Source organism: Xiphias gladius, chromosome 13, assembly GCF_016859285.1.
Source record: "Xiphias gladius isolate SHS-SW01 ecotype Sanya breed wild chromosome 13, ASM1685928v1, whole genome shotgun sequence".
In the NCBI taxonomy this organism is placed as follows: Eukaryota; Metazoa; Chordata; class Actinopteri; order Istiophoriformes; family Xiphiidae; genus Xiphias; species Xiphias gladius.
Window position 1 is genome coordinate 1,086,279 of NC_053412.1, and position 24,683 is coordinate 1,110,961.

General features: G+C 43.5%; 1 protein-coding gene across 1 annotated transcript in view; it reads left to right on the forward strand.

The window, feature by feature from the left end:
* Positions 1-24,683, forward strand: part of LOC120798130 (zinc finger protein GLI2-like) — an 88,400-nt gene that overhangs the window by 43,838 nt on the left and 19,879 nt on the right. The window contains exons 3-5 of the mRNA XM_040142188.1: positions 2,939-3,044; positions 13,646-13,848; positions 16,712-16,894. Coding sequence (XP_039998122.1) covers positions 2,939-3,044; positions 13,646-13,848; positions 16,712-16,894 — 492 coding nt within the window. The remainder of the gene's footprint in view (positions 1-2,938; positions 3,045-13,645; positions 13,849-16,711; positions 16,895-24,683) is intronic.

Consider the following 24,683-nt stretch of genomic DNA (forward strand, 5'->3'; position numbering starts at 1 on the left):
TTTGTTAAAATCACGTATCTGATATCATGAAATCCTGTGGTTGCTCCGCTTCGCTTTCGCACCACAAACAAAACAGAACCCAAGAACCAGAGCAGTCTGTGTCGTTTGGGTTGTTTAGCTAGCTTCCATGCCAGCCTAAGTAAACTGAAACGGGCAAAAACAGCTAAGTTTGTTCAAACCGCTCTGAGTAGGTTAAGAGTGAAAGCGCCCATGATAATAATACCAATAATAATAATAATAATACCAATAATAATAATAGTAATAATAAGAGTAGTAGTAATAAATCTGCAACATGCTATTTGCCACCGAATTAAGAACTGAATTTGCAGAAGCATCACAGTAATGAGCACCGAATGACAACGATGAGGATGAAGAAAAGTGAAGATGATGACATACTACTTTAAGCTAATCCAGTATTCACATCAAGAGGTTTCCGCACTAAAAAACACGCAGAGGAAACCGACAGCCTCTGAGTCATGTCTTCTTCCCAACTAAACAGCTCAGACGGCAGCGTGACAGGCGAAAATGTCGATGGTGTTGAGACGAAGCTGGTCGCCTGAAGGAATCCAGCCTCGTCCCGTCACGCCTCAGTACCGTCGTGCAGACCGAAAGTGAAGTAAAGAGGGCTATTTCTGTGGGCGCTTAGGGACCGGGGCCTGTCTGTCAGGCTGTCAGGGTGCAGAGTGAGAGGAATGGACCTGGAATGCTGACTCACTCAGGTCCCGGGCCACTGGGAGCCCCGGGAGGCCCCGTTACCCCCTCCCGACGCTGGGCCGAGAGCAGATAATGATCCGTGGCCATGACCCCTCCGCTCTGAAAATCCCAGGTCACCCCGCAAGATTCCCGCTAGAGTGTGTGTCAGAGTGTGTGTGTGTGTGTGCGCTCGTGTGTGAGAGACATGGGAAGAATTTTAATGCAGTCCAGAGATCAGCTGGCTCACCTCTCCCTCCTCTCGCGCTCTATCTTTTTCTTCTTCTTGTCTCCTCTGATCCGGCAGCTCGGAGACGAGACACACCAGGTTGCAATTAACAGGATCTGAAACCTGGAAACTGGAGCGAGGGCGAGCGAGGGAGGACATGATGAGGGAAATGTAGAGAGAGAGAGAGAGATGGTTAGGCAATGCCCTCGTGGAGCTATTCCAAAATAAAAACCTGAGAAAAATGTTAACAAGAAACATAACTCAATAAACTCAGTTAAAAGGCCCCAAAACGCTCCATTTATATGGTGGTAAAATAAAGACACAGCGTCTTCGGTGGTTTCGTGTTATCGCAACAGCTAATTAGTTCTCGTGTTTTGGGTAAACTTCCCAGATCTGAGAAGAATCCATGAAAAGAAAAGAGGGCTTTAATGAAAAATAAAAAGGGCCATTAAAAAGACGCAACACACACCACAAAGTGGTGAGACGGGTTAAACTGGAAGCAGAAATGCACCTTTATCGCAGAACCTGGGCTTCGTCTTCAGGTTTGTTTGACGTGTACCCTGAAGTGGACAAAATCATTTTGCCTCATGGAATTGTTTAATTGCAAACAGACGCAGGGGGACCGATTGCAACAACGATAACTGCGCTCAGAAGTACAGTATAACCGCCGTGGGATTAATCTGCACACTGGAGCTGAAAGGAATCTACTTGCGACAGCCTGACCTCATCAGAAGTCCATGTAATTCGTTGTAATTAAAAAAAAAAAAAATCTCATGAGTTTGAAAGAGGTGGTGGTGGGTTTTTTTTGTTTTTTGATATATTCTCGCTCAAATTCGAAGGAACAGTTCAACATTTTTGGTAATACACTTATTCGCTTTCTCTCCGAGAGTTAGCTGAGAAGATCGACATTCAGGTCCTGACAGCGCGTTAAGTGAGGAGCTATAGCCGCGAGGCGATTCGCTTAGCTTAGCATAACAAAAGGCAGCCAGCTGCAGCCACGGGGCGAAATGCACTGGGCCGACTGACGCACTGTTGCTCACGAGGACGGAAAGTATACCACGTAACAGATTTTTGAAAAGAAAGCCTGCGTTGCAAGGGCTAACGAAAAGGCGATCGAGACTTGAATTGTGTTATGGAAGGTGTAGTGCCAGCGTTTTTGGATCTTGACCCACACGAGGGACTAAAAGTCTGGATCTCTCTGCCTTTGCTGCATTGTTTTGGCTTCTTTTCTTTCTATTCCCCTTAACTTTACGGAAGTACAAGACTTTAGTATTACTTTCGGTTTCTAGCTCTTGTGAGAAGCTGGTTTACTGCAGGTGTCCCATAATTTTCTCACCTCGGTGGCTCAGACGAACGAAGGTCAAGAAAGTTGCATGTGTCTCTCCAACCCTAGAAAAACACAGAACAGGACCAGAGGTTCACTTTGGAGATTGAACGAATCCTGAACACAGCTCAAAGCGGACAAGAACGAAACTGTCAGATTCACGCCCGTCCCGTTTACACTTAGCACAGGGGAATGTGTGTATTCAGTGTTAATTCTGTTCAGGGGTTTAGCTGCACTCTGTGAGCCTCGCTCTGCTGTTTGCAGCTCCAGAGGAGACCCGGGCTGTTTGGATGGGAGGAGGGAAGAGGGTGAGCAGAAGAAAGCTTTTCCCAGTGCTGTCAGTCCCAGTTTGAGTCGGCGGCTGCGGCTTCCCTCCACACAGTCCATCATCCCGTCTTGTTCAAAGGCCATCTAGCTGCAGGTCTTTGTCAAAAGCCCAGTTGGATATCTTTTATGTTTAAGATGTAGGATTTCTTAGGATAACTTTGATTATTTATTTATTCCACTCCTCTTGTGTGATAGTGCCAATATTTTACACGAAAGTGCTCAGCTTGCTCTGAAAGTCATGTTGTTTTATTGTAGCCCTTTTGCCTAAGAAATTTCTTCTTTTTGTTCTGAAAGGCAAGCTCAATTTTTGAAGTCTCCTCTCCCTCCCTCTTCTAACTCTCTTCTTCTCTGCTCTTCTGTTCTCGCAGCCCCTCACCACATCTTCCCCACCTTCCACACGCCAATCCCGATTGACATGCGCCATCACGAGGGACGATACCACTACGATCCTCACACTCTGCACGCCATGCACAGGTAAGTGGCCTGTTTTTTCTGTTGCGTAATTATTGTCCAAAGGGGGGTTTTCGACATCAGACTACTGAGATCTTTTTGATGTAAATCGCTATTTCATATTCGGTTATGGCAGTACAGAACAGAGGTTGTTTTTTCTTTTTTTTTTCTTTAACTCCGGAGGGTTTGCTTGCGAGTGTATGTTAGCAGGCGCTGATGAGAGCTGAGCGTTTGCCAAGCTCAGTATCAAAAGCAGATGACAGCATGCTGACTTCCAAAGTGAATAATCAATGTTAGTTCTAAATTTCCCCTCCGCACCCCTTGTTTCCGATACGGTTTGATTATGTGGGCAAGATTTGCTCTTTTGGCTGCAACCATCTGGGAATGAAACACTCTGATGCGTTGAGAAGCCGGCTCGCTCTCTGAAGTTGTGTTGCTGGGATCCAAACGGAGAAAATCTCCCCTCCTTCAGTAGCTGAGGTGCCGCTGAGCAAGGCATTTCACCAACTGGAGCTTCTTGCAAAGAATATGTGGCGTAAGAACAACTTAGATCCTCCACTAAAGTAAAAGTTGACTTGTTGCTATAGTATTGAAAGTGTTGCGTTATTCTTGAGAGATTAAGTTCATCCTACATCCTACATTTGAGCAGTTACTTAGTAAACTGAATTCACCACAGTGTCATCACTTAGGTCCTTAGTTTGTTAAATCTAAATGATCCGTCTTCCCTGATGTTTCTGTTTCTTGGAAACTTTTTTTTTTTTTTTTTTTTAAACCTGCCCCGCATGGAGTTGGAGTTGGGTGTAACAGTAGAAGAGCTTCAACTTGTATTAGACAGTAGTGGTAAGTTGCAGCTTCAGGTGCTTCAACCTTTACATTTTTCTAATGTTAAATTGGCTAAAATGTATTCTAGTGTAGATTTTCCGTGCCGGGGGGGGGTCAGAAGTGAGAACGAGAGCTAAGAGCTGAATGAACAGTAACATTCACAGACATTTTCAGACTTTTCTAAATTATGCTACATCTAGGCTTCCTCCTAAAATTTAGAGGAGTAGAAACTTAAGATGCAAACGCTCAAGTCAAGTATAAGCAGCTGAAAATTAAAACTTCCGTGCGATGTTAAGTAAACGTGCTTTGTTGCTTTCCCCTCCTGTTCCTGGATTAATAAAAAAGGAAAAAATAAATAAATCCCTGCCAGTTGGCTTATATCAATCTGTGGCTCGCTCCATTAGCAGCGATCGGCAGGGCCGGATCCATCACTGATGACATAATACATCCCACCTCCGTCCAGCACCTCTTTATATTCATTAATGGCTTGTTGTGTGGACTAATCTGTGTGGTGCAGGCCGTGCTGCCCCCGAGCTAGCGCGGTAATTAAACTACCAGAGTATAGAGGTCACAGTACAGGCTGCGTGTGCTGCTGCAGCGCCGGTGGTGAGTCCGGCTTCCAGGCTGCTGTGGGGTTCAATAAGAGATGCAATCCCATTTATTTTCCCGAGGGAAATTCAGTTTGTAAAGAAAATGGAGTGTGTTATGTACACTACACTATACAAAATTCACCTTCACAAATTAGTTATTTGTATCAGGCACCATTAGTGCACTGAAAAATCCCCTTTTTCTTGCTTTTAGTGATATGCCACAGCAGTGTTTCTGCCTCAGATTCTCCCGAACCTACAACAGTGTTGCGGACTGCTGCATGTGTGATTGTAGTTTCAGTTAGTTTCAGGACACAATGAAAATCAACTTGGGGTGACTCTGAAAATACATCTTGTTTAAGGCACATCTTACCACATGCTCAGCCTTAGGTTTTCTGGAGCTTTCGACTACATCACGTGAAGTTCATCGGCGGCTGCAGTTGTTTCGGTGGTCAAGATTGAACTTTGAACCTCAGTTTTTGAGTGAGAGGTCCATGAAAAAAAAATAGAAATTTGAACATCTACAATTGCACGACGAATTGGAACGAACTCCATCTGCTGATGAAGATTTTTTAATATAATCGAAAGCTGCAGAAAAGCTACGAAATGGACTAAATGGAAATGCAGCTGGAAGTAAGGACTCGTTTGGAAAGTGCGTCGTGGTGCCTTAAAGTGCCAGTGAGAGGCTTCTAAAATGAAAATGAAAATATGATTCTTAGGTTTCAGAAAATGCTGACAGTGTCAATTTGATTTAAATTTTTGCTTTCAGCGCCTAAGTGTTGTTATACATCATTATTTTAATTGCTGGTCAGGCAAAAGTGATGTTTTTGAATCAATATCCCCACAACGAGAGTTTAAATAAAAACCACCACTGCTTTTCTCCGAAGGCAAACAGTTTTTAAATTTAAAAACGGTGGTGTGCACCAACACACGTGTTGTGTGGGAAGAAATCGGCCAGATTGCAGCTGAGTCCGTAACACACTGTGCAACAGAACAACAAGGCTCCTGCAGGAGTTTAAAGTTACTTTATCCCAAAGGAAAAACTGGCGCCGGGACAAATAGTACTCTTACATTTAAATTCACAGATTTGATGGTGATGCATACTTCGCGCCTGGCGGAAGCAGGGCTATTCATCACGCCAGCTGCGAAAGTGGAGGGTGGGGGCGGGGGGCGGCTGTCCGCGGACTCGGCCACCTTGATTAATGTGATTTGATCTTGACAGTGGACCCCTAATTCATCAAGACCTTGATCTAGCTGTCGCTCCCCCCTGCCTGTGCCAAATTCACCTAATTACAGGAACATTGCACAGCAAATTAAGTGCGGTGTCATTTGTCGCCTGGTGCGGCACTTTATTATACACTCGTGGCAGCGTGTCAGAGGTCCCCTCCTTGATTGTCTAACATGACATCTCCGCGCCATCCTCTTTATCATTGTTTGCATATACCGTAATGAGAGGGCCGGTTATTTTGTCAAGCCTGTCATAAAAAGCAGCCGAGAGGAAGCCTCTTCTTTCTTCCTTCCTCCACCGGATGCCGAGGACGGTTTTTCCTCCCTCGCCGAGGCGAGGAAGATGCAGAACGAGGCAGGGAGAGGGACACGGGGGAACACTTCCTCCTCTGTGACAGAGTCTCCGTGGACGGAGCGAGGCCAGAAACTACCAGCACGGAAGAAGCTGAGACGAGAGCAGATACCTGTAGTTTACGGAGGTCTGTACTTTTCTCAAAGTACATTTCTAGTTCTGTAGATGAAACACTGGGCCTTAAGGCGACTGATGGAAGACACCCCTTACTCCAGTGTTGGCCTCCCTCCATTGGCCACTGGCGGGGTTGTAATTTATGAGGAAGAACACACTGAATCCACTGAATACAATTAATTGACCACGTCAGGGACCTAAGTAAAGAGATGCAGTATACCTTTTGGGGGGACTCCCTTAGTCGTCCTGCCACTTTCACATCATATGGGATAAATAGACAGTACAACTGTTGTCTTACGATTGCAGGATTGGTGATGTCAGGGTTAAAAATCCTGTGCATTGTCAACATGACACTATACCTGTGAAATCTGGGGTAAATTAGCTTGAACGACAGACTTTGGCTGACACGAGGCGTCCATGTTTGGGTTATTTAGTGCCAAGATGGATATAATCGGCACTTTGAAGGAAAAAAATCAGAGTTTCCCCAACAAATTTCTAAACTGTCCTCAGTCACAAAGGGTTTTGATTTTCTGTTTTTTTGCCTTTTCTGCCTCAGCTCTCTGTTTATGAATGAACTTGTGCCATGAACATTTTTTTGAGGATGTTTCCCCGAGGCAATGTGCAGCGTAGCTGTACGCTGATGTCCATCAGCTGATGCTTAGGATCAACTGAATCACTGTTCTGGTCCTTTTTTTTTTTTTTCTTCTCCCTGAGCTTTTTTTTTAGAAATGCATCAAACTGGACTCTTGATTTCAGAAAGCTGATGCTGAGGAGATTCTGCTGCTTCAGTATCAGCTTGTGAAGCTCTCTCTGCTTTCACCTCAGGGGCGACAGAATCACCACTGCTGCACGGCTGCATTTGGTTTTGGTCGTGCTTTTTTTTTTTTTTGGTGCGGAGAATTTTAAAAAAAGAAATATGTTTCAGCCTCAGTATGCGTGGTGAAATGAAAAATTCACACTGGGTGTTAGCACTGTTTCAAACTAAAGTTCTTAGATTAGCTTTAGGACAGAACAAACTGGAGGATGAGATGATGAAATGACTTTAAGGAGTCTGTGATTTGCAGCACCGTGATCCGTGTGTTTGTATGTAGGTCATCTCTTCGACTGCATGAGGAGGAAGGCGTTTGGGGGTTTTGGGTTATTGTTGTGGGGGGGGGCTGTTAAGTTTGAGGCGTCCACTTCACGCAGCAGACTCATAAACCTACAGTGGGAGTTTATTCAGCTGTGCACTGGACGACGTGATTTATCTAAGTCAGAGAGCTCCCTGAGCCCCGACACTGGAGACAAGTCTCACTGTCACACCGTAATTCATCTCTGGTGTCGCCGAGAACAGACTCGCAGCGCGCGCGCACACACACACACACACACACACAGACATGCACACACGTGTGTATGCGCACATACAAATGATAAACATTCGTACAGCAGGTACAAATTAACAGCAACACACCTTAGATGCGTGTAATGTCATGTAATATACATGGCCAAACCCAATAAAACACAACCGCGTACCTCAGATATTAGTTTGACTGAACGATTAATTACTTTAAGTTATTTGTCACATAGAATTTAAAATTTTCCAGCTTTTCCAGTGTGAGGATTTGTAGCTTTTCTCTGTTTTAAAACAGTATAAACTGAATGACGTTGGGTTATTTAACTTTTGTTCGGACAAAATAAGCAATTAGAAGACGTCACATTGGGTTTTCAAAATAAAAAAAAAACCAAAGACCTAAATATAGCACAGCAATATCACAAATGGCAAACCTGCTGCCGGTGAGAGCACAGTAACTGGTCATGATGGTCCAGTAAATAGAGAACGTAATGGTTTCAGCTTTCAGTGTAAAACATGTGGGGGAAACACCACAACGGGGCCTTTGTGGTTAAAGTCTCAGCACAGACTTGAAAAGCGTTAATTTATGATTATTTTCTTAAAAGTTGTGGTGCAAACGAGCCGATGAAAACATCACGCCGGTTTTGATTTCATGTTCGGGATTTCGGACCCCTCGCCCGCTTTCTGACTCGCTGTGAAAAGGTAAACGAACAAAGCTTTGACGCTGAATCCTGAGGCTGAACTGATCCTACTGACTCCCCGTCACTGAGCTGTAGCTTGTAACCGTGGAGCTCGACTCGCTGACGACTGAAACTGCCGTCGTCGGCGTGTGCTGTACGGCCCGCCGCTTTCAGGTCGAGACCTTACTGGAAGACTCTCAGAAACAATCACGATGTGACAACACTGTTGTAGACATGCAACCGCATGTTACCAAGCTTTTAACATTCTAGACAGTTTTACACTTAAGCTGCTCTGCTGACTCTCTCATCTTAAGAAAATTTCAAAGAAAGTTATAGTAGAAAAAGCTTCATCACGGCATCAGCAACACTACAAGCGACTGATGGTCGGGGTCTACATTTTCGTAACCTTGGACTCATGCTGGTTCTGGGTATGTTTTAGCACGACCATGACGTCATACACCTCATTAATGGTACTGATATCATGTAAGCACCTGCTGCAGTCTGTGCCATTAAAAACAAATGTAAACACCAGTAAAAAGAACATAGAATAAGGTAATGTCTGCCTGGAGGTGTGAGAGGCGTCGTGCCCGATTCCCTCCCTTTAAAACTCACCACTAAATACCTTCAATGTAAAGGGAAATGTTTTCGTGTGGTTTCAGCTACACATGGCCCTGCTGCCTGCTTTTCACATCATCACGGAGAGGGAATAGATTTATACTTAAGAAAGTGACCTCAAGCTTTCAACACGGGAACACTTAGAGGTGGAGACATTGAATAAATCACGGCACCTTTGGTGTGTTTAAGTAAGCCAGGTCTGACTGAATTTTGAGGATTTGGTTCACAGTTCCCACTCCATGGGTCTAAAATGATTGCTGTTAGTGAATCCAGAGTTTTCGTACGGAGAGCTCCTGCTTGCTGCTGCTTGTCTATAACTTACATAATAACTTAATTGGAAATATCCTGGGAAAAAAAAACAAAAAACGGGAAGAATTCTCTCAAAGAAGAGCTCCGTACAGTAAAACACTGAACACATTTTTGCATGTTCAGCAGAGCTGCTGCACACGGCTAAAGGAATCCTCTCTCCAGAACCTTCCCGAAAATGATTAGGAAATTATTTTGAAATTCCAGACCAGTAAAATGAGACACTACCGAATTTCAAGTTTTCATTTAGGCCGAGCGCTGAAGGTTTGAAGCTGAAGTTCCTCTAATGGCCACTAGATATGCAAACTGTTTTGAAGTGCCCCGACCTCTCAAAACTGCAGATAATTTCACAACTCACCAAAGGATTTAGATGAAAAAAAAGTTGAGATTAATCTGAATTTAAGAGGACTCGAGTGAATCAACTGGGTTTCGACTGAATCTTATTTAACAAGCAGATGAAATCACGAGTAGTGGCATGCAGGGGTGCAAAGTTTCAAAACATATTCCACTAAAACTCAACATGAGCTCAATTACTGGAGAAATCTACTTTTCAGAAAGTTCATTACTCAATGTATTTTTTCCCTTTCAAAAGGGGACAGACTTCACCAAGAGAGAACCAAGAGATAACCAATCAGAGACTGTCCTGCCAGGACGAACAATAGCCTCCGTCATTCCTGCCAGTTCTGCAAAACATAAATACAGCACCTTAATGTTGAAGCGACAGCACGCTCTGGCAGTCACAAGAATGATGACGGGAGCAAAGGAAGGAATCAGACGACGTTGTTACAGAGATACGAAGTCAGTGTAGGGAGGAGCAGACAAGTAATGCAAAAATAATGGCATCAGATCAGAAAACGCTTCTGCGTGTCGTTCTAGAGGACATGGACAAACTACGCATTTTGTCATTTCATTTGGAGAACTTCTTGACTAGGCGCAGCTGGTTTTGATCCTTTGGTGATATTTCTACTCCATTCAATTACTTAAAAGTACTCGAAAAAAACGGAGGAAAAGCGGTTTGTCGTGGTCATCGGCTTCCCAGTTCTGTACGATAGAACCTCAATGAGCCACCTTGACCCCAATGAGAAAAATGATGCAGTATAGAAGCAACGTGAGAACTGCCCAATCAGAGCAGAGTATGTAAATGAATCGCTCAACGCAAACACGCCTTCAAGCTTCAGCCTTGAGACAAAAGACAGCCTGCCTCTTTGTATCTGAATGGCTGGAAGTGTTAATGCGGTCCAGTTCAGCCTCTCCCGATCAGCTCCCTCCCACATCAGCCTGCTACCCGGCGCCGAACCAGGGAACGCTAATTAAGGTCCAGCATTGTGCTCGCCCAGAAAAAAATAAACTCGCCTAAGGCCAGACCCCTTTCTGAGTGTCTGAATCCCGTTTGCCATATTCACCACGATCACGTGCGAGGGGCTCCCTCTCCTTTATGGAGCAGAAATTTGTTAAAAACAAAGCTTTCGTATTTTTATTCTTCGTATGATTCAGACTTGTTATCACGGTAAACAAACCCTATTAGACTGGATTCAAAGACAGACAGAGCTCACCTTCAGGCTGTTACTTGATAAGAGCATTAATAATTAAAACTGACTGAGGGGCTGATTATCTTTTTAGGAGGAAAATCAGATCTTTATCTTCTGCACGGAGAGAAAGAAAAACAATGCCTCACACGTGAAGCAATCCAACAATCTGGCTGGGGGCTAATAAAACCTTTGTTGGATGCCGGATGATGGAGAGCGTATTTTCAAAGAAGTATCCAGGCAGGAGACAGAAATGATTTGGTAAACACTGAGGAAAGGCCAACACAGAGCAATAGGGATTTATGGCCTGAAACATCAGTTGAATTAGCTTATATCACTGGGGTTTCAGACTCAAACCGGAGATCACTAATCAAATTTTGATTGTTTTACTCCTATATTGCGGTTTTTAACTTTTTAACCCGTGAAATCTGTTAAAGAATGATAACATTTAATAGTGTTAAACAACGTGGGTGTTGATGGGGAATGAAAACTTTGGTTTCATCAGTCTTGAAAAAGTTGTTTCCTTCCTTCACATGAAAGCGTTTTGCTGTCAGCGGCTTTGGCTTTGGAGGCGACTCTTTGAAGCCGGCAAACTCTTTTCTGGTGCTGAAACACGAGATCAGCACATTTTAGCACAATTACTAACTGGAGATGAGATTCGTATTTTGTGTATGTGTAAAGGACACTCACTGCCTCGTCCAGTTCCTATTTTTTTAAGTGATTGTCTGCTTTCATGATATAATTCTCCGGTTTTTAGTTCAGACGTGTAAGTCCTGGGGCCAGATGTGTACACGATGTCTACGTACAAAAATGCACATGCCATTTCCCACATATGAACTTGTATTTATAAAATCAATGTTTGCAACTCGCACATATTTAAGACCAGTGTACATGTACCTGCTCTACGACTGTTGGAGAACCCACCTCGAGCAGCCCAATCGTTTAAATTATTTTCGTTCCAATGGGTCAATGGTTGGCCCGTTTCACACAGTGACTCTGCTAAAACTGAACCATGCAAACACATGGCGTATTTCTTTGTTTGTGTCTGCACTGAGTTTAAGTGTGACCCAACAGAATCTAATCATCCGGCCCCTGGACTTAGTCTGTCCCTGATAAAGTCTGTTAAGTTGCACTTTATAAAAATATTACAACATTGACCATAAGCTAAAGTAAAGTAACTTAAAAAGGGGGCACAACACTCATTTTACAACATGAACAGAAAGGCCGTCTTACGAACTTGGACAAGGAGTCAAAAAAAAACAAAAACGTGAACATTTACAAGGCATTGGAGGGTCAGATGAAAAAAGCTAACAAGTTGTAATACGGGAAAATTAGGATCCAGTGTTTTTGGAGCCTGACCCGTAACTAGGGACTCAAAGTGAAGGTACGTGTATCTCAGCTTCTGCTGCTTTAATTTTGACAGTTTAAAAAAAAAAAATCTGTCTTGTGATTACCCCGGAAGTTATAGAAGTGTAATACTAAATCAGTAAAGTAACAATTATCTGATGTGTGAAGCTCTTCTAGGTCAAGGTGTCAGCTTTACATCTTCAATCAGGCTCATCCTCCAAAAATCACAAACGTCCCTGGAGTATCTTTTCTCTCCAGATGAGCCAACGCCGATAAACGACACCGACAATGCCCCGTGGACAGAAGTGTAATCTGGAGAGGTGGTTATCAACCATACAACGCTTCCTCCCTCCACGTCTACTCGTCACCATGACCCCGATCTGACCCCGTCCTCTGACTGTCCCAGATCAAAGGCTTGTTAGAGGAACCGTGTTAGACGTGATCTCACTCTCAACGCTGTCTGTGTACACACTGAGGTGGAGGCTCAGGGGATCGGGTTTTGCAGATGGATTACTCAAGACACTCGCCGGAGGAGTTTGTCAAGTGTGAAGGCGCTTCAGGTGGTCGTGTCAAAGCGTGCTTCGTGCTGATGGTGTGCAGAATTTAAAGTGGAGTTCCTCAGTCTCTACGCGAAGCAGAAAATCCAGCTTCAGGATATTTACTATAAACAGGTTATCAGTGTATCCATTGCCTTACATTATTCTCATCCCTCTGAGCCTCAGAGCTCCGCTGTTTCCAGAAACTATTAAAAACACATCAGTGGGTCACACTGTTGCACTGGGTGACATGTTCCTTTATCACCATGAACACACACGCTGTAGTTTAATTTGACTCAGTCCCACTCTGCCCCAAATACGGATTTACAGCACCAAATCTGGATTAATCCGCCACTGAAAGTAGTCCCCAACAAACACTATTTCCTCCACTGTGTGTCTGGTTTAAAAAAAAAAAAAAATAACTACAGTGAGTAACTGTTTTAGGAAATGCCTGAGCTTTTGTTGGTTTGAGTCTGTACATGGGATTTCTTGACAATGAGGAAAAAAATGCAGACTAAAACCAGACCGATCCTTCAACTTGCTTTGAGTCGAGCTTCATTTGTCTCCTTGTAGACCTTTATCCAGGACAGCAGACACGTCAGTGTCAGTCTTTGGCTTGAACGGATCCTTTCTTACATATTGCATCGTGTGTTTCATGACTTAAAGTCGAAGTGGAGGTTTTATGTCTGACTTTGTTGCTGAGTGTTTATTGGTTGATGTTTCTGTAAAGCCTTTCCCACGTCTTCTTCTTGTGTCATTTTTATTGATGAACTTTGTTTTCTTCTTCTATCGAGGCAGTCAGGCCATTAAAACAGTTCTTGTTTGATCCCAAACTTTAAAAAAAAGTATTATTAAAAAAACAAACAAAACCAAACCCTCTGCCACTTTCTGAAAGAGTGACCAGACAGCAAGTGATTAGACCATGAAAATAAAAACGCACAAGCAAAAGGAATGCCGCGAAGAAAGTCACGTCAAAGATTGTGAATCGTAGTTGTACAATCAGCTTCATCCTGTTTTGATAACGCTTTAACAAAAATCTTTGTTTATTTGTACATTCTGAGCTCATAGGTCAAAGTTGGTCACAAAACAGGACAGTGGAGCAGTCATCTTTAATGCAGGCCTTACTACTTTCCTAATTATTACGCCATATCCCTAATTTTTCACTCGTTCCTCTCCCCTGCAGCCCCGCAGGTTTGGCCGGCAGCCCCGTCATCTCTGACATCTCCCTGATCCGCCTTTCGCCTGCTGCTGTAGCGACCGGTGACTCTCCATTCAGCCCACCACACCCGTACGTCAACCCTCACATGGAGCACTACCTGCGCTCTGTGCACGGCAGCCCCACCCTGTCCATGATCTCAGCAGCCAGAGGGCTCAGCCCAGCTGACAGTAAGTTCACCAACCAACAGCTTTCAACCCAATTCTGTCCTAGAATGAGCTGTGGATCCTATTGTCCAATTATTGTTTTAATGATTTTAATTTATCTGGAGCTCAGTGTTGTTTGTGTGAAATTAGGTCTCCGTTTTAAAATTGAACTCCAAGCAGTTTTTCTCTGCAAAGCAGAATCAGACTCATGGGTGGAGACCAAGTGGAACTGAACCCCTGTACCTGGTATAGACCCCATTTTTGCTCGGGACCTCTCTAAATAAAGCAATGTAGACAGGAGTGTTGAGCAGTTCAAGCAATGAGGGATTTTTCTTTCTCAGATTGTTCCATTTGAAGGATTTTTAGAAGGGTGACAAGGTAAAAATATTCAATCTTTAATGAGCAATAGCAAGAAAATTGAGAAAAGTCAGAGAAAATGAACACAATTTTTCAAAAAAAAAAAAGAAATATTCCTTCATTTCTTGTATCCCTAAAGTCATTGTATGACCTCAGATTTATCTTGGGACCCCTATGGAGGTCCCAACCTTCCACATTTCTATGAATCACTTTAATGACTGAGTGAGCAGAAATGCTGAGACATCCTTCTAAATTCACTGAAAGACTTTATTATCTCGACACCTTTACGGTCATCGCTTTAATCTCTTTTGACATGGATTCATTATTTTGCAGCTGTATTAGACAAGGGTTTAAAATGTGGGGTTCAAGATGAATCAGAGAGGTCACGAGATGATTAAAATGATAAAAGAAGAAGAAAACTCTCTGTTTTTTTCTCTTTTCCCTGATAATTTCTGTGATATTTTTCTTTGCGAAATACTGGAATCTCTTAACCTCTTCAGAGCTTTAAAAATCTTTAATATGAAGCAAACTGAGCAGGAAAAATCACTTACATCCATAATCTCTCTGACCTCTCACAATCTCGTGATGAGGTTTCACAAGTAGACATTGCTTCTATTTTAGGATTCACAAACCAAAAAGTTGTGGAATCTCTAGTGTAAGCACTTCTCACGCATTTCTGTTCTCACTTTTGTTACAGACAAAAATAAATGTCAGTCAATCAATCGAGCTGTTTTCTAAAAACAACAACATCCAGCTGGAAAAACATCTGATCTTCATGTCTGACCATTTCTAATTCCAAAGTGTCCAATTTGTAAATGTCTTTACTTCAAATCAAACCAGGACCTCATGTACCTTTAACTGTATCCTCAAAAAATTCGTTTTCATTTCAAATGGTGATTTTAGAGTAAAAACCTAAAGCAGTGGAAATGCACTATTGCACCAGGCCTGCAGCAGTAGAAGACGGTGGTATTCTTGTATTTTTTTAGCGGGAAGAGAGACCTGAACAGGTCCTCAGTCAAAAAATGATATTCAGGGAGCAGGGAATTGAATAAAGTGATTGCTGGTTGCTACGTACAAACACTATTACATGAATTGGCCTCGCAGCGGCGAAACCTTGACCTGTTCTCCCAGGTGCTTTGATACCGAGAGCGGATCCTTTAAAGAAAAAAAAAAAAAAAACCTATGGAAATGGATCAAAGAAAAACAGTCCTGGCAAATACTTATCCACCTCCCCCAATTTTACCAGGATGTGATGACAACTCTTTCTTCAGCGCTGAATTACAATAACAGATTGGAGCGCAGCAGCAGGATGGGATATAAATCTTCTTTTACAGTCTGTCAGTGGTAATGTGGCAACGCTTTTAAACTTAAATAAGCGGCCGCGCCTGAGATCTGGCCGTGATAAAGCCGTGCGAAAGGAGAAAGGATTGGGAGACTGTTTGCGCTGGAGGGAATGCAAATAGCTTGTTGAAAGACGAGGCCTTGGGTTTGGAAATGGAGGCCGTCAGCTTTTATGTGCTCCAGGCGACCTCTCGTTTTTCCCCACAAACCCTTCACAACATCTGACAGGCAAGATGGGATACCGTCCCACCATCACCTGGAGTTTTGGTTTTTTGAGTTTCACAAATTTCTCCTTTTCGTGTTTCTTTTTTAATCCTGCGGTCCTTTCTCTTCTCTCTGTCAGAGTCCCCAAAGCGTTTCATTTCATTAAGAAAAATGCTCTGGCCTTTATGTACCTCTTTCCTCATCATTCAGAAATTTTTAGTGTGGAAATATGATCCTGTAGGCGATAAGTAAGGGCAGCTACTTCAGCTATGAAGTCAGCACGAGCATGACGTCTGGTCTTTTTTACGTCCCGATCCCTAATGTCATCTGAAACATCACTTAGGAGACAAGGGCGGGGGGGGGGCAGAATCCCTGAAACAGGCCGCAGACCGCTAAACTCCAATGGATCATTTCTGTAAGAACCGTCCAATCAGTGAGTGAAGACCGGAGCCAATATCTGGCCAAAGACTTGCTAAAAACTTAATCCTGCCAAATGTAGGGATAAAATTGGTAAATAGGCAACAACGACGTAGATATTTCATTATTAAGGAGGAAAGAGAACCTTCAGTAACTTGAGTCTTTGGTCCAAATATTTCGTTTAGAGAAATATTTATACTCCAGCGTCTTTGGTGAAGAGACAGTGAAACAAAAAATTCTAGTGTCTGACTGTTTTCCTTATGAGACTGCGGAAACAGTGGGGTGGGGGTTGGGAGCACCTACATGGGCCATTGCACATCAGCGACCCTGCCTAGCCAGCCCCTCGTTCCATTCAAAGATCTCCTCAGCGTGAGGCGAGACGCACCAGGAATTCAACCCCTCTCCCCCTTTTCTCCCTCTTCCCTTTAGTCATTCACTCCATCACTGCATCCTTCTATCCTCGCTTTATTCCTTCCCTTGTCCTATTTCACTTCCGCTCTTCGTAAATCTCTCCTTCCTCTTCCCTCTTCCCTTGCTCACCTTCTCCCCCCTCTCCCCCCTCCTACAGTTGCCCATGAGCATTTGAAAGACCGCGGGCTGTTTGGACTTCCTCCTCCTCCTCCCGGGGCCAGTCCGGCAGAGTATTACCACCTGATGGCCAGCCACCGGAGCCCCTACGGCGAGCTCCTCATGCAAGGGGCCGGGGCAACCGCAGGGGCCCACTTGTCTGACTACATCACCCCCATCGACGGTGAGTAAGTCTGGAACAGGTTCCAAGTTTTGGTCTTGCTGTAGATTTACTGTCTGGTTCAGTTCAGGTTCAGCTGTTTTCATCAAGCAAGCTCTGACAAACCCAGTGTCGGCTACCACGACCAGCAGTTCAAAATATCAAAAATAAAATTTATAATCATAGGAGAAAAACTAAAACTGGACATCTTAATAGTTAAGAGGTCCGAACAAATTTTTGGTATTTCTGTTTAAAGGAAAATTTTAACGATTCATTGAAAATCATTGCAAGGGAGTTTTCCGTCCATTGACTAATTTTTTCAGCCTGAGTTAAAAGTATTGCTGTGCTTTATATAGAACAATGCAGCTGTGAAATCAGATCGCCATTAGATTTTTCAGAGGTTGCCTAATGAGAATTCTGACTTAAAGTGGCGACCTGGAGGATCTCAGTCCTGGTTGATTTGGCGACACCCGTAGTTACTGGTGGTAACGGCAGATGCGGTTTAATACTGCGGGTCCCAGAATTCTGCTGGCAGCAAAACAAACTATTGTGGTTTTGATAAAGAAGTCAGGCAACAATCGGTCCTTCATCATCCTGTGAGCAGCCGCGATCTGATTTTACGCCGCGCACGGCCTGAGTCTATGAGCAGCAGGGCACAGTGACAGGAGCTGGTTACCTGGCTGCGAAGTTGGAGGTGTGCGGCCTGTCGCCTGCAGCTCTTCATCTTAACAGCTCAGCGTGGCCGCTCCTTCTCCTTCCATTAGTCCCTGAAATATGTCAGACCGATCCACTGTCCAGAAGTGACCAGAACGACCGTTGTCTTATTTTGAGACGAACGATTGCGGTAAGTGCCGAGCTCACCAAACAACATACTGTGTCTTCTGTGACTACTTCAGAATAAGTCAAGTCCGGTTTCACCAGTTAAATGCTTTTAATGTGAAGCTGCATGTTCGGTTTTGCATCAGCAGTAACTTAATACAGCATGTTTTTCCTGGAATGTCGCCACAGACACTCAGTTCGGAAAACTGCAGATATAGGTATATATACATTGCAGTATTTTCAACGGAGGCTCAGTCACCATTGTGAATCTAAAATTAAGTTTTCATGTGTTTTGATGACAGCAAAAATGTCAAAAGGAGAGTTGCAACTAACAATAATTTTCTTTTCTTTCTTCGATTAACCTGCCAGAATACACTTTGATAGCTTTGCCACTCTTTAAGTGGCATTTCAGAGCAACCAGACCACAAAAAAAAACTGAAAAAACATTTTTACTTAGGTGTAGAAATAAATAAAACATTTAAAAGAAAGGTGTAAGACTCCCCCTTCTGGTACCTGATGGTGAATGTCAGGACAGTCTGTCATGCAGACGCACCAGTAAAGGACAGTTCCACTGTTTTTAAACGAAGCTAACACGGGAGCTTGTACCCAGGTTGTGCGGGTAAAGGAGGGTCTCCCTTCCCAGCAGCCCACCCTGTTCTATTGAATGAGCTGCTTTGACACTGATTGAGGAGAATTAAATTCCTATCAGAGCGTCGAGTCCAGGTGGATGATGAAACAAAGATCACAGGAGAGGCGTATGAATAAAAAAAGCATTGTATACATTTTTCATGTCAAACAACTTCAAACGGCCGAGGGCCTTCATGTACCGGCCGCGCGCTGCACAATATTTCTCCCTGCCGAGCCTCCGCCAGCACTTTTCCATAAACATTGAGGACTTATTGTGCCGCTGTGACATTTCCAGTGTACGCCATCGCGGGCACATTAGGTCGCAGCAGGTATATTTAATGTAATGAATGCCTACTTTGATCTGTCGCTTTGCTCGGCACCTTAAAAGGGTAGCCATGTCTGCGAGGGAGACTGATGGTGGAGGGGAACTCCTGATGATGAACACCAGAGAGTGTAACGTCATCTGTTCGAGCGTCTGATACTACATTCCAGCCTCACTTCTCGTCTTAATACCTGCCTTCTCTGCTCTTCTGATAAAGTGACACTTCCTTTCTGTCCTTCAGGGATATTTCTAGCCATTTTGGTGCTCATCCGTTAGTGCTCCTTGCGTAAAGTGTTCATCCGCAGCCCTCTGCCGTTACTGTGCGATTTGGTCGCACAGCGTTTCCTCTGCAAACCTGCAAACCATTATTTTTAACCTGCTATCCGGTGGGTTGTACAGTATGTTCAAAGTTACTTTCATGACCCCACAGATGTCTATTGCGAGCCCAGAACAATAAAATGTTTGCTCAAGGCAAAGTAAGATTTAAATCCAATATTTCTACAGCCTGTGCTGCTCAACTATGCTCCCCTTCTTCGCTGGAACTTGCACGAAATCCACTCCGTGTTGGCACCCCACTGTGTCGACTGACTGGCTCCTTCAAATGAATGAGTGAGCTGCGTTTTTTCATGCAGCCTTAAACGTGATCAGATGTCGTATGACCCAGTTTGGTTTTGTGTGAAGCTTACTGACGTTTTACAACTGACTAGTTCTGATGCAAACTTTCAAGAGAAAATTGCATGTCTGCCTCAAAACGAGACTTTGCAAGGAAAGATCCAACTAAAATGTTGAGCTGCATTTTTGCTTCTAAACAAAACGAGGGAAGAACATCTGAACTGGGAAACTTTCACCTCCCTCAAGAAGATAAAAACCAACTTTATATTTCAAGAATCAGACTGGCTATCACTCAACATATTTGGTGAGTTTCGGCAGTGCACTAACTATCGGGGTCAGTGGAAAGGTTGATATCCAACCACGGACGACATGCATGCAGAGCTCAGTGGCTGAACAACCAGGCAGTCAGGGTTAAACCCTTCCCTGCAGGTTCAGCAGACAGAGCTCGGGGTTGTGAATGAGCCTGCTGTGTTGTGGTGTCGGAGGCCAAACTTGTGCTGCTGAAAGCGACGGCGGGCTGCCAACAGCGTGAAGCTGGCCTCACTAAAGCTGTCATAACTTCGTTTCCAGCCGTCCCAAACACTGTACAGGCGCTGAGGCCAAAACAAACGGAAAGCACGTTTGGCTATGTCTCGCCAAAATGTCATTGTTAAGTTATTCACTGAAACTCTTGGATATGGCTGTGAGAGGGGCAGAGAGTGAGCAGTAAAAATCCCTGTACCTGCCAAGTTCAGTGTGTGTTTGGTTATTTGAAACTGTGGAACAAGCTAAGAACTAATATTTCATCCTTATACATCCAAAGAAGAGGAAGGAAGGCTACTGATGTTTGCATCTTTGACAAAACTACACGGAAAAACTCAAATTATAAAAAGTCAAACACACGACTGATATTTTGGACAGGCGCCGTCTTTTCCTTTGATTTCACCCGTTTTCCAAAATATTGTCAATGTGTTGCGTACCACAAACCCACATCCAGCTCTCTCTCTCAGGCACTATGTCAGTCAGTCACTGTGTGAAGCATCGTTAAACCTTTACAGTCAGGTGAGGTCCACTGAACTCGTCTTTTTCAGCCTGAATTACTACACCATAGATCCTACAGATTCAACAGATGCAGCGATGAAAGCAGCTTTGTTTTAAAGCGGCAGTAACAGTGTTTTGGCAGCTTTTAGCCCAACTACTACAACAACAACAACCATACATGTCTAACATTACAGCGAACCAATTTCCAAAACATGATGTAGTATTTTACAAATTTGTACAAAGTGGGAGTTCTGGCACAACTAGGATGACCCTAATGAAGGTCATAGGCCGAAACAAGTGCTGTTGTAGCTTTGATAGTCAGGAAATCGACAGGCAGCCATTGGTTTCCGTTCCAGTCATCTCCTTTCTTGACCGTCTTTACTTTTGTTGCTTTATCACTGCGCGATAATGAAACTGAGCGCAGATTGGTTGAAAGTTTCGAAAATGTCTAACAAATCCGTATCTGGCACGTTGTCATTACAGGTGTAGACTACTAAATTTGGCACACTTTATGTTCCACAAGTAGCTGAATCCAAAATCTGAAGGTCAAGGTTCAAAACTATAAAGTTTATAAGCTTAAATTACCGATAAGTAATAAACAAGTGAGAATTTTTCAACTTTCCAAGTTTTGGTGCTGAGGGAAGTTTGCCTTAGAAATAATTATGGTGCCGTTGTTGCAGTAAATGCTTTGGAAAACGGTTGTCGGTCATTCAAAGTTTATGCGACCGCATAAAAAACACGAAAACAACCGTATGTCCCTTTAAAAGCCTATTTTTCCCGGCAGCTCTGGCATCGTTTGAACATGCAACCGTCTGGTTCCTAACACTTAAGTTACATACAGATCACAGTGGCAACAAGAGCCACACACACACACACACACACACACTCCAATCCAGCCCCCCCAGCGGCGGCTGCTGATATAAATTACAGTGGTGGGGGTGGGGGGTGGAGGGGTCTACCCAGGCATTTCCACTGGTCCATTTATCAGGGGAAGTGGCACATTAATAAACACATCTCCCCAGAGGTGGGAGGAAGTAACAGAGATGAATACGACTGCCAGTCCTGAACGGCTTCATCCGATCATCGATAACACAAAAAAAAAACAACTCACACCTAGCCCCCTCACCCTCCCACCAAGACCCCCAACACCACCACCACCACCCCCCCGCCACCATCGTTAACCTGAGTTACATCTCAGCTTCAGTTGGTTAAATGTCCAAATTAGCATCCCATGGCAACAGCCCCACAAACGGTAACATCTTGGGTAATAAACCTCCTGAGCTGAGACATCCCTGGAGAAACAAGCGTTGATGTTTTTCTCTTCTGTGGGTTTCTCGTATCGTTATTCAAATTCCATATGTTCCGGGATAAAGACGTCTCCCCTCCTCAAGTCTCAAAGCACCAATTTCTAAACAGATAAAATATGTCGGAGATTTGTACTGGAGGACATACTTTTAGCCCCCTGTCATTAGGGACGGCAGTGAAAGCAAACACAGCAGAATTAATCGGTCGGGGAGATTACACACCGAGCTTCTCGCTGTTGTAGGAATAAGCCGAACGTCGGACCAGTTGGGTTCCTGAGACTCTGTGACAGGAAGTGAAGGTTTGATCCACGCCAGATGTGGTTTCCCCCAAACTTTCTTTGTAAAGTGATCAGTTGAGATGGTCAGAGGTAGGTAATGTAGAGGGTGGCAGCCTGGAGGAGCCTTTAAAGACTGAGTGGGTGCAAGTTCTCTCAGGATGTACCCTGGGAATTTTTTTTTTTTTTATTAAAACAAAAGACAGGTATGTATCCTCGAGACCTAACAAACACGTTGAACGCACACATTTCCCCATAAAAAACTTTTGCTAAGCCATTTTTTGCTTCTTCTTTCCCTTTTTTTAGCACATTACTGCCACCAACTGGCGTACAGTGGAATATTTATTTGAAAGAAAGGGCCAATCTTTTCATTTGGCATTACTTTGGGTGATTTGCAGACCTAACCGGCAACTCAGCAAACGTTTCTAGCCGAGGTAACGTGCCTGCTACGCGCAAAAGTTATTTTGTTTTACTCCAAGGAAACCTTGATCTGGACATTCAGCCTGACACTGTCACATCGTCATATATTAGGTCAGTAAGTTAGGGTGTCAAGAAACATGTCCAGCCAGGCCACACACACACACACGCGCGCGCTCACAAACTGGGTGGAAACATTAGAGGCTATTACACCACAGGTGACAAAGCACATTTACAGACATTTATACAGGGGCTGTAGCCCTCTCTGTTTTCATCCCAGTTAGTTTTATATTTAGATCATTTTGAGATGAGACTCAGTTTGTAATGATTCAACAGATTAAAGACGCAGCCCTCACTCTTATACAGCTGTCACAGGCGTAGACTGACTGGTGTTGCTGGTGAGCGGTCAAGTCACTACGGTTTGTACCTGTGTCATTTTCACATTGTAATCAGTGATCATTTTTTCAAGAGGGTAGAGTGGAGGGGATGTGTTTTTGGTCAGCACAACAGCGCCAGTGTGAAAGTTACACTGGTCCTGGTAAATCTCCATTCCCCAAAGCCCAGTCAGGCCAAAAATGAAGCGAGACCATTTTGAAACGTTAAAACTCAATGTTTTCCAGTCCTGTACTCCTCTTCACTGGATACGACTGTCTGCTGATATGGTCAACACACATTATAATTTCCCTGTGGGTGCCAGAAATACCAAGCATGGAATTGGCAGCTATAATACCATCTTTACCGATACCTAACTAATGTTATCCTTATTAGCATATCTGAAGTATAAAGGGGGGGAGTACACCCTATCACAGGCTTCTGTAATTCAGATGCTGTCCCTGAATGCTTCGTAGAGCTGAAAAAATTCGAGAACTCAAATGCAACAACATAAACAGACAGGAAGTTTAGAGCCATTAAGCTGTTTAGTTCCACTGCTCGTAGAAGAGTTTAAATTTTAAGTCCTTGTCTGAATTTACATTTCAGAGCTGAGGATCGATCAAATGGCTCTGCATACATTTCCTCGCAGTTGAAATCAATTCTCTGTAAATTGCCCTCATTTAACACTGTGAAGTACAACCCAGACTGTGTGATGTTTATCTGAAGTAATTACGGGGAATTATTGTGGGAAGATTGATTAGTTATGTCTGAATCTTAATGGGGTCGCCACATGTGGGCAGATGTCAGGCGCACAGCTCCGCTGGCTTTCATTCAGACACATTTTTGGACCAAAGACTCAGGTTATTAAACGTAATGACAAAAAGGTAGCATGGGGGAGTCTACCGCAGTGTCTTGCTCAAGGGCACATCTGCAAGGAAGAAGCTACTTCAAAGACAATTATAAAATATGGAATCATTTCATTTTTTCCAGAATCAAACTTGAGTTTTCTACTTGACAGATGACAAAACATTGCAGCTTCTATAATAAATAGTCGGGCACATAACCCCTCATAAAACCACAAGTTAAAGTTGTTACACTTTGGTTATTTTAGAGAGAGAGAGAGAGAGATTTGTTTCCACTCTCTTTTCCCTGTTTCCAGTCTTAATGCCAAGCTAAACGAACCAATAACTGCTGGAACCGTATATTTAACAGACCTTAATACATTAAGGACTATGACTTTTCATAGGATTGTAAAAAAGGAAAAAAAAAATGATGCAAATCAAAATCAGCAGTCACAACAATCATACGTCTTTTCTTTAAAAAAATGCTCCTCGGTTTTCACCCTGATGTATCATTTGTTAGACCAATATACTTGTTTACAAACGAAGGAAGTATTCTACACAGTTGCAGGTTTCCTTTTCTTCTGTAACCAAACTTGCAAAATACTGACTCACAACATAAAATTACTGAAAGCAATTGAATTCTATTAGAGGAAGACTGAATTTTTTTTTTCTCCCCACGCATTTAAAAGACTAGTTAGATTTTCAGGACTCAAATAAAAAGATGGAAATGACTTTATAATCAAATTCCTCTACTAAAAATAAACCTCTCAACCTTTCTTCTGTTTAAAATTTATGTCACTGGGACAAATTTCAACCAGCTGCAGGTTGCTTTCTCTGGAAGACTTTTCTTTCAGTGGATTTCCTGCTGCTGTTTGTGCCAAACCATACTTCCACGGGACTTTAGTTTATTTAATCATATCCTCTGCCAGACTCAGTTTCCATCACTGCGAACAAATTGTTTACTGTATTAGCTGCGAATCAATCTCGAGCACTTATTGATAGGGTTGTTCTGTGTCCGTGGGGTTTGAGTGTCGCGGGGAGGCCGCGGTGGCATCAATCACGCCGGTCCCGGCTGGAGCGAAGCGAGCTCTGTCCCTCCTCGACGCTTTAACGCCTCGATCCTGAAATGGCACGAGCGAGCGATGCTACCAACGACGATACCAAGAAGGCAACGAAGTGCCGAGGGGAGGGGTGACCGTTTAG